Source organism: Oncorhynchus masou, chromosome 8 (genome assembly GCF_036934945.1).
Source record: "Oncorhynchus masou masou isolate Uvic2021 chromosome 8, UVic_Omas_1.1, whole genome shotgun sequence".
Lineage (NCBI taxonomy): Eukaryota > Metazoa > Chordata > Actinopteri > Salmoniformes > Salmonidae > Oncorhynchus > Oncorhynchus masou.
This window is the reverse complement of record NC_088219.1, coordinates 36,962,439-36,972,552: the sequence shown is the minus strand read 5'-3', so window position 1 is coordinate 36,972,552 and position 10,114 is coordinate 36,962,439. Positions and strand designations below refer to the sequence as shown.

Below are 10,114 nucleotides of genomic sequence, written 5' to 3'. Positions count from 1 at the left end.
CTTTCCATGAGACTAACCAGGTGAAAGCTATGATCCTTTATCGATGTCACTTGTTAAAGCCACTTCAGTGTAGATGAAGGGGAGGAGACCGGTTAAAGGAGGATTTCTAAGCCTTGAGACCACTGAGATATGGATTTTGAACGTGTGCCATTCAGAGGGTGAATTGGCAAGACTAAATATAAGTGCCTTTGTATGGGGAGTAGGTGCCAGGTGTACTGGTTTGAGTTTGTCAAGTACTGCAATGCTGTTGGGTTCTGTATCAAGAATGGTCCACCACCCGAAGGACATCCAGCCAACTTGACAACTGTGGGAAGCATTGGAGTCAACATGGGCCAGCAACCCCGTGGAATGCTTTACACTTTGTCGAGTCCACATCCCAACTAATTGAGGCAGTTCTGAGGGCAAAATGTGCAACTCAATAGTAGGGAAGCTGTTCCTAATGTTTGGTACATTGTGTAGTTCATTGCAAACATTGTCACAGATTAAAATAACATTTAGAGGAGTGGGCCCTGCAGGTCCAATAATATAACTAAAGAAAGACAACTGACATATTTCCATAAAGTAAACATTTATTTGTTTACAGTGGAGAAAGAGCATATTCAACAAAAGGTGACAGTTGAAGTAGGAGTTGTGCTAAAAAAAAAATCACCACATAGGACTAAGGATTTTTGTTAATTGGTTTAAGAACATGTTCATTTCTGTTACATGAATATAGAGCAACACTAGTTGGTGTAGATCGGCAGATTCAAGATACAGTGGAATGAAAGTCTGGCCTGGGACTACTGTTAGGGCAGAGGACATCCCAAATCAACACTTCGACCCCATTTCTTTCCCGAGACACTTGGAGAGAGCCGCCCAGACCTGACAAGTGGTGGAAAATAATATGGCAGAAACTATTGTAGTACTATACTGCTTACACAAATCAGATATGTTTAGATTTATTAGGGGCCTTGAGGTTAGGTTTGACTTTGGACTCAAGAATTTATAGCCAATGTACAGGGACATAGTCGTGTGTAGTATGGATAAGGCAACAAAAACAAAAAAGTACAGAACTTAATACAAGATAAAAAAGGAGAACAGAACCTAAACGCAGAACTGATACTGCCGAGAGTTGCTGTTGGGTTGACCGAATATTCTAATTGCAGATTGACTTTCAATGCATCTGGTTAGCTTATCACTCTCTACACAACGATTTAAAACACTAAATAATTGAAGAGAACTGGCTCACCGAGAAACAAGTCAAAGAAAAGGTCTAGGGTTGACAAAGTTTGGCAACATAAGAACTGCAGAAAAATAACACACATACATACGAGATCTGCCACAGTAATACTTGTCATGAGATGAAAGGCACAGAGCGAGTCGAGTAGGTAGACATTTCTCCTTAACACTGACACAGGCTTCTAATCCCTCCAATGGTGAAGGTTAGGTTCTGTGGAAAACAAGAATCTGATCCTAGATCTGTAGTTAAGGAGAATGTCTACCTGGATCACAAACAGACAGATGAGCAGTCTGTACCTCAGTATTATAGAAAGGAACAATTAAAACCAGAACAAAAAGACAAGAAAACATCATTAGAAATCATTATAATAGGAGCATCATGATTGTATTTTCCATAGTAGCAATGATTCTTCTACCTTGTTAAAAAGTGATGCTGTGCAAGAGGGGCTTTCTCTCCTTCCTGTCGGCCAGGTCGCCATTGGAGACAGGGACTTAAGAAAAATAAGTGTTTCCTTTTTTTCCTCTCTTTTCATCTGGAGTCTTCTGTAGCTGACTGAGGGGAGAGTACTGGGGGTGTGTCCCAGGGCTCTCTCCTCGGGGTGCATCTCAATCTCCCCTCGACTCATCTTCATCTGCACTGACGTGAAAACACGGGAAGGCTGTGTGGGAGACGGCCTCCGAATTAGCCTCACCTGTCCCAGTCTTTCACACCAGTGCAGAGGAGGTAAAAGAGACCAGGAGAATTGTTGAGCTGCACCCCATGGTCTTCCTGGTCCCCTCTATCCATCCGTCGTTGGTTGGTCTCAGCAGGAGCAGCCGTCGCTGGGGTCGGCGGGCCGGTCGTCTCTCAGTTTGATCTGGTCTGGGAAGTCATATGTCTCCACCTCAGACTCCTACAGACACACAAAGCACGGGATTACACACAGCCACGAACAGTGTGCACAAATCAAGAATACAAGAATTCTACCCCCCCCCCCCAAAAAACAATATTCCTCTTTGGATGACAGTGTTTGACTATGACATCATGAGTTCCACAGCAACCTCAGTGAACCAGTCTAACAGGTGTTTCCCAGCCAGGGAGAGAAAGGGGGTTTCTGAACAGCTGGAGGCACTCTGCCTACAGGTTTACCTGTGGCTGCTTGAGTCTATATTTCGTGTGTGTACCTGTTTAAGGGCATTGCGAGCAATGGTCTGGAATGCTTGGTCTACGTTGATGGCCTCCTTGGCACTGGTCTCAAAGTAGGGGATGCTGTTCTTACTGGCACACCAGGCCTGGGCACGTTTTGTCGTCACCTACACAACAGAAGATTATTAACGCCATTGTGTCTCATACATACTTCCTCATTTTACATGGAACTACCTGTGGCATATACTCATCCTTTTAGCACGTACGAACACACGGGTGTGTAATCATTCTACAGTGGTTCCTACGGCGTACGCTCAAACTAGAACACTTATTTAGAACGCCCTAGTTACGATTGACGCAACAGTCAGCGTTCGAGCTGGCCACAGTTTTTTTTTCTCTCACAGAAACATTTTGCATTTTGTCTTTACAGCGTTATGTCCTCAATGTGAGCATTTTTTTGTTGTTGGATGCAATGCTCAGACATTCACAGAAGACAGCACAACACAATTTCCATCCAAAACGGGAACATTTTGGCTACATTAGTCGTAGCGCTAACTGAGGAAAGAGTAACCCCAACACAAGCAGTCATATTTAGCCAACTCTCCCCTGACAGAAACCGTAATATGAATTAGCTAATAGTGATTACTATTTACAATTCATCACACCACGGGGAACCTCACCAGTGATTGAAAGTGTTTTACTCAATTATTTCTAAAAAGGTTACAAGATGAGTTGCGTCCATTTACCATCACTTCTGGAAGTTTACTCGAAAGATGAGTGAACCATCTCTTTACCACATTTTATTATAACATCTTTGGTCTGACCGATTAATCGGAATGGCCGATTAATTAGGGCCGATATCAAGTGTTAATAACAATTGGAATTTTGGGGCACCGATTTGACATTTATTTTTATACCTTTATTTAACTAGACAAGTCAGTTAAGAACACATTCTTATTTGCAATGACGGCCTAGGAATGGTGGGTTAACTGCCTTGTTCAGGGGCAGACCGACAGATGTTCACCTTGTCAGCTCGGGGGATCCATTCTTGCAACCTTACACGAGTCCAAAGCAATAACGACCTGCCTCTCTCTCGTTGCACTCCACAAGTAGCCTGTTACGCGAATGCAGTAAGCCAAGGTAATTTGCTAGCTAGCATTAAACTTATCTTATAAAAAACAATCATAATCACTAGTTAACTACACATGGTTGATGACATTACTAGATATTATCTAGCGTGTCTTGCGTTGCATATAATCTGACTGAGCATACAAGCATACAAGTATCTAAGTATCTGACTGAGCGGTGGTAGGCAGAAGCAGGCGCGTAAACATTCATTCAAACAGCACTTTCGTGCGTTTTGCCAGCAGCTCTTCGTTGTGTGTCAAGCATTGCGCTGTTTATGACTTCAAGCCTATCAACTCCCGAGATGAGGCTGGTGTAACCGAAGTGAAATGGCTAGCTAGTTAGCGGGGTGAGCGCTAATAGCGTTTCAAATGTCACTCGCTCTGAGCCTTCTAGTTGTTGTTCCCCTTGCTCTGCATGGGTAAAGCTGCTTCGATGGTGGCTGTTGTCATTGTGTTGCTGGTTCGAGCCCAGGGAGGAGCGAGGAGAGGGACGGAAGCTATACTGTTACACTGGCAATACTAAAGTGCCTATAAGAACATCCAATAGTCAAAGGTTAATGAAACACAAATGATAGAGGGAAATAGCCCTATAATTCCTATAATAACTACAACCTAAAACTTCTTACCTGAGAATATTGAAGACTCATGTTAAAAGGAACCACCAGCTTTCATATGTTCTCATGTTCTGAGCAAGGAACTGAAACGTTAGATTTCTTACATGGCACATATTGCACCTGTACTTTCTTCTCCAACACTTTGCTTTTGCATTATTTAAACCAAATTGAACATGTTGTTTCATTATTTACGTTAGGCTAAATTGATTGTATTATATTAAGTTAAAATAAGTGTTCATTCAGTATTGTTGTAATTGTGATTATTACAAATAAATACATTTAAAAAATAAAATATATATTTTATTTATTTATTATTATTTTAAAATTGGCCGATTAATCGGTATCGGCTTTTTTGGTCCTCCAATAAATCGGTATCGGCGTTGAAAAATCATAATCGGTTGACCTCCACTACACACATTATATGTGTCCATTATAATCTATGCAAGAACAGGAATGCATTATTTGTCACCAGTGCTTGAAAATGTGAATAACAGTTAAATACATGATGCTCCATACGGTGTGCTACAGTAGAAACGACAACACAATATACAGTGAAAGGGCAGACATCTGTGTGAATTGATGAGCGGGCAGAACACGTCTCAATTCAAAATCTTATTACAAAATAAAACTTGCTAGAAAATTACTTTAAAATGGACAAAACAGAGCCTGTAGATATTTAGCAGGCAGAGTGCCTTGGTTGGACCGGTCCTGTTGCGTAACGATCACATTTTGGAACAGTGCATTCACGCACATAAAAATTGAATAAATGTAATAAAAAAATAAAAATTAAACTCACGCTAGGGTGACCGTTAGAGAGATATTTGGAACTCATGCATGAGAAGGTTAAGGGATGTAGAAATCACAACAAACATTTGACCAAGTCTGACTCTGTACTGCCTACGCCCCACCACCTGCCTGTTCTGGCTCTCCAATGGACGGACACAGACATACCAACCTGTCTGTTCTCGAGGTCAATCTTGTTGCCTAGCACCACAAAGGGGAAGTTGTCTGGGTCTCTGGGGCTGGCCTGGATCAGGAACTCATCCCTCCAGCTGTCCAGTGTCTTGAAGGTGTTGGGCGCCGTGACATCGTAGACCAGCACACAGCAGTCAGCGCCGCGGTAGAACGCCACGCCCAGAGACTGGAAACGCTCCTGCCCCGCCGTGTCCCAGATCTGACAGAAGAGAAGAGACGATGATTACCATGTTTTTGGCATTTTAGTATTTTGTTGTATCATTTTTAAAGGTGATTACACAGAGAGGGAGAGAAAAGGAGAGAGAGGGAGAGGATCGGAGTGAGGAGGAAAAAGAGAAAGGGTGAGAAAGGGGGGGAAACAGCGATTAAGGGTGGGAGAGAGGGAGGAAAGCGGGAGAGGGAAAGGGTGAGAGATGCATAAGAGGTAATAAAGAGAAGGAAAGAGAGAATGAAACCATATGACTCGTCACAGAATGAGTTGCCCAATCTCCGACTTAAGCACACTATGACAAGCCAGCAGAGGTAAGCACTCATGACTAGGCTAATATTATAAACTGGGTGGTTCGAGCCCTGGATGCTGATTGGCTTACAGCCATGGTATATCAGACAGTATACCACGGGTATGACAAATCCGGTCTTTTTACTACTGTAATTACACTTTCTTACCAGTTTATAATAGCAATAACGAACCTTGGGGGTTTGTGGTATATGACCAATATACCACGGCTAAGGGCTGTATCCAGGCACTCCACTTTGCATCATGCATAAGAACCGCCCTTAGCTGTGGTATATTGGACATATACCACACCCTCTCATGCCTTAAATATACCAGCACACACACGCACACGAGACGCACCTGCATGGTGACCAGCCTGTCATCCACCATCACCTCCTTGGTGAGAAAGTCCGCTCCTATAGTGGCCTTGTACTGGTTACTGAACTTCTTATTTACATACTGGTTCATCAGAGAAGTCTTCCCTACCCTGGGAAGGAACACACACACACACACACACAAACACTTAGCTGCACATATAGAACTGTAGCGATTGAGGGTAACAGCCAGAGAAGGGCTTCGAAACCACTGACGACCTGCACAGCTACATGTGCCAGAAAGATCCTGACTTCTTGACAGAGGCTGTTGTACACTCGCATGCAAGGGTGCTACAGAACCTATACACGTCTGTTGGGAATATCCAAAATGAGTGACATCTGGTTGTGTAAACACCATGACGATCTTCCGATCACTCACCCAGAGTCTCCGAGGATGATCACCTTCAGCAGCACCTTCTTACGGGAGGCCATCCTTCCCTGGGGATGTGACTCTTCTGAGAAGAGACAGACAGGACTGTTGAGTGAACTAGCTGGATCTGGAACTGGGAAGTCAGTCATCACGAAACAGTCGGCTTTTGGGTTAATTGCAATAACATCCTTATTTACACGGAACACAGACTTGTCTTCCGCATTTAACCCAACTAACATTTCAGTTGAATACATTCATGGCACCCCTCAGGTCTCTATTATAACAAATGATTAATACCATGTTAAGTTCAGAAATCCAAAACCCATCACCCCTTTCCTAAGAACCCTTAGTAAATTAGCATACCATCTAGCTAAATATGTACAAAGCTAAATTGAAATGCAATAGACTGGCCATCTGGAAACCGTTAAACGGAATAGCGAGTTAAGACCTAATTAAGTAGGCCCAACTAAAATTGTGATCATATTAACTGTAGCTAATAGCTAAAAAACATGACCGTAATGTTACCAGGCTGGCACTATAGCCAGAATAGATTCTGACCCTACTCTTGCTTACAGCTGCACTGGGGTCAGATTAACTCATTCAGACGCTAACTACCTTTAGCACTGAGAACAATGAGCCAGATGTTTCACCGAATGAATAAATCTGAAGCATCTGGTTAGCATTACCACTAGTCACCAAATATAGTGTTGAGAGGAAGCACAGTTGCCAGCTGTGGAAGAAGATGTGGATTTTGGCTGTCATTCTGCTAATTTTGTCATTGATGAAACATTTGATCTCAATACTGTTTTCTGTACTAGAATCTGTTACGAACAGACTAGACCAAGATTTGTAGACTTTACCCTTTGCCAAAGTTTTACAAAATTGTGTTGGTTAGAAGGAGTGCAAGGGCGAATTGAGTTATTGCACCCGCACACGTCAGAGTCGGCATTCCCTAACAGAAATATGCAAATAAATGCAAGAACGGATCTCACTAGCTCATGCTTGGCTCTGTCCACCGCCTTGCTTGTTCTGCCCACTATAATAAATTTGCTTCCATTGGAAATGAGAGGCTGTGGTCCATCTTGGGTAAGTTATAAAAAATCTTTGCCTTTAGCACCTATTGATGATAGTATCTTCTAGCTGGGGGATTTTTTGTTCAGAGCCCCAATGCTCGTTCTGAACGTTAAAAACATATCTCTCATCAGCGAGAAACAAAATGGCAAGAAGCTGCCACGCGGGGAATCGTAGGTGGCACGTTTGAGTTTTATCTTGTTCTGGATACCAAGGTTTTGTTTTGAGCCGTTTTGACAGATGGCACGCCTATGCTAATATGGCAAAAATTCACTAGCCAGCTAACCAACAACTGTAACGAGGTATTTGAGAAACAACAAGTGCTCATTGTGCAAATGTATTTATGCTTTCAATAAACGCTGGAGACAAAATATAGTTTACATGTTGTCAATCTAAGCCCGCTTGTTTTGCCCCATAGTTGCACACACTCGTCGGTTTTGTTGCTAAACAACCAACCCGTCTATTGGGTTATGGTTCCTACACAGTCATATTTCCATGTCACAGCATTTGTTTATGGAAAACAGCCTGAAGACAGAGGCCTACCTGTGCTAATTAGCCATCTGCGTCTCCGAACACCTGTGTTTAAATATAAGACTGAAGCCACAAACATGTTGTCACTGAAAAATAAATCCAGTTGAAACAGTAAGTGTATATTTTGCATTTGGGAAATTATTTTGATGTGATATGAAAGTAGAGGGTTTTATGTTCCCAGAACCATACCGCACTTGAGAATTAATTCACACTTAGATGGAGTGTTTGGCTGCCAAAGCCAATTCATCTCTAAACAGAAATTGCAAGGTCTTTGGAGTATAAGGTAAGTAAACTCACCCCCTTCTGTACAAATGTGCACAACTGCAACATTCAAATGAGGCTACAAAGAAAACTAAATGGGACTGTAGCGACTGTGTTGACTTCAAAATCGGGGGTGTGAACTAGGTTTCTATTCAAGCTTTGATCGACATGGTAATGGCTCTATAGTATTGGAGAAAAGTTTTTAAAAACGGACCCTCCAACGTGTCATGTCGTAACATACAGCACGCATAAAGCAACTATTTCTGTCTTACAATCTCTCCACCAGCTGTAGCACTTCTATCATCCTTACAAAAACAAGAAATGGACAGTGACCTAAGGGGGGATACCTAGTCATTTTTTGCATGCATCATCATTCTCAAAGCCGTTGTTTACTTCTAAGATCACTTTAGTACAGCCCTAAAAACCCGATTCAAATTCGACAAATAGGTATGTAAATGACACATTATATAAACTCTTTATAGTGTTTTATTTGCATTTTAGAGGCGATAAGGTGATAAATTGGACAGATCGAGTGAAAAAAAAGCCGTTTTCCCACACGACATCGCTCCTTCTCACTACCACGCATTAGTTTCGCTTCCCCACCCGCCATTTTTTTAAAGACCCGACGGGGCTCATTGCCTTCTTGAATCGTGCAGAAACGGGCAGCGTTTAGGTCATGTAATTGATTCTGTTGGAATGGGGAGAAATTGTGCTTTACAATGGTATTGACATTACAGTTGACCTGGAAGTATTACGTTTTTGGGGCGCTAAAATAAGGACAGTTGTACGGACCAAGGCGATGTACAAAAGTGAGTGAGTTTACGTTAAGGTAACCCTCTTTTTGTCCACAATTGAGTTAGGGTCAGACAGACTTCCTGATTAGAGACAGCTGAGTGAGCACAATTGTATGGCTCGGAAAACCTACCTCAATCCAGGGATGAGAAATTAGTTTTTCTCCAAATTGTCCCATTATTCCAACTGTTACACCGGAAAGACTGCTAGTTTTTAATAAACTGCCATTTGTCCTCATGCTAACTAGCAGTAGCCACAGCAGCCATTATGGAATGGCACGTTGCATTTAACAACAAATGAGCTGATTGGCTAACACTGACATCCCAAAATGGCTTCTGCTACCTAGCATGATGACAAGGGCAGTTTTCCGAGAAAACTATGAGTAGTTCAATCTTATTGTAATGGTTAGGATAATGAGACAATTCGGAGTATAATGCATTTCTCATCCCTGGATTGAGGTACATTTTCTGAGCCTTAATCTCGCACTTGCTCCGCTGTGTCTTAATCTAAACAGGAAAACGGTCAGACCCCAGTGCAATTGTAAGCAAAAATAGGGTCGGAATCTATTTTGGCTAGCAGGCAGTGTATGCGAACTAGCCATCTGCTGACTGGTCACGCTGCACTGCCGACTATCAAGAACTGTCAAACAGCTAGGCTAACGGCTCATGTTGATTGATGCCAACCAAGTACGCAGATATACGACAAAATCGTTAGCTAACTTTACTCATTTATCATCGAAATACTAGCTAGCTCGCTAACGTTATATGGACTGTCACAGAAAACAATGTTCTAACGTTAGCGAGCTAGCTAGTGTAAGAATATAAATAAATACAAATTGTGGACCAGTTAACGTTACCTGTTCAATAGTCAAGCGACGATGTTACGGCACCGGAACAATTTTTTTTAACAACTTAAGTCCCTCGATGTCAGTTTTTCCGGGATCACTTACTATTTTTCAAGAAGTGAAAGTGGAAAAATCTGACCAACTGACGTTAGCTAGCTTGATAAAATATTGTCCTAGCTAAGAACATCCGCTTTTTGTTACGCTGTTGCTCAACATGGCAGTCACGAGGGGTTGACGTGTCCCCAGGTCGAAACCAATGAACGCCCTTTAAAAATATTCGCCTCAATTGTTTATTATTTTCCTATAATATGAATT

The 10,114-nt window shown here is 42.2% G+C and overlaps 1 protein-coding gene across 2 annotated transcripts; it reads right to left on the bottom strand.

Annotated features, from left to right (window-relative positions):
- Positions 1 to 551: 551 nt before the first annotated feature.
- zgc:100918 (Ras-related protein rab7-like) lies at positions 552 to 10,012 on the bottom strand. Of its 2 annotated transcripts, none has more exons than XM_064972357.1 (6): positions 9,812 to 10,012; positions 6,310 to 6,427; positions 5,917 to 6,043; positions 5,041 to 5,259; positions 2,383 to 2,511; positions 552 to 2,111 (listed from the first exon to the last, which is right to left on the bottom strand). In XM_064972357.1, exons 2-6 carry the CDS (start codon positions 6,360 to 6,362, stop codon positions 2,022 to 2,024), a joined length of 618 nt encoding a protein of 205 aa, XP_064828429.1. In that variant the 5' UTR covers positions 6,363 to 6,427; positions 9,812 to 10,012; the 3' UTR covers positions 552 to 2,021. The 2 variants fall into 2 exon arrangements, with proteins under 2 accessions (XP_064828429.1, XP_064828428.1); XM_064972356.1 differs by having other exon boundaries at positions 6,310 to 6,385.
- Positions 10,013 to 10,114: the final 102 nt, after the last annotated feature.

What these genes read in the sequence shown, in the direction of transcription:
- zgc:100918 (XM_064972357.1), bottom strand. Translation starts at nt 6,362, where the DNA reads ATGGCCTCCCGTAAGAAGGTGCTGCTGAAGGTGATCATCCTCGGAGAC. An exon ending in TTGACCTCGAGAACAGACAG is followed by an intron (nt 2,512 to 5,040) that starts GTTGGTATGTCT and finishes TCTGTTGTGTAG; the next exon opens with GTGACGACAAAACGTGCCCA. An exon ending in CTCGCAATGCCCTTAAACAG is followed by an intron (nt 2,112 to 2,382) that starts GTACACACACGA and finishes GTGTGTCTGTAG; the next exon opens with GAGTCTGAGGTGGAGACATA.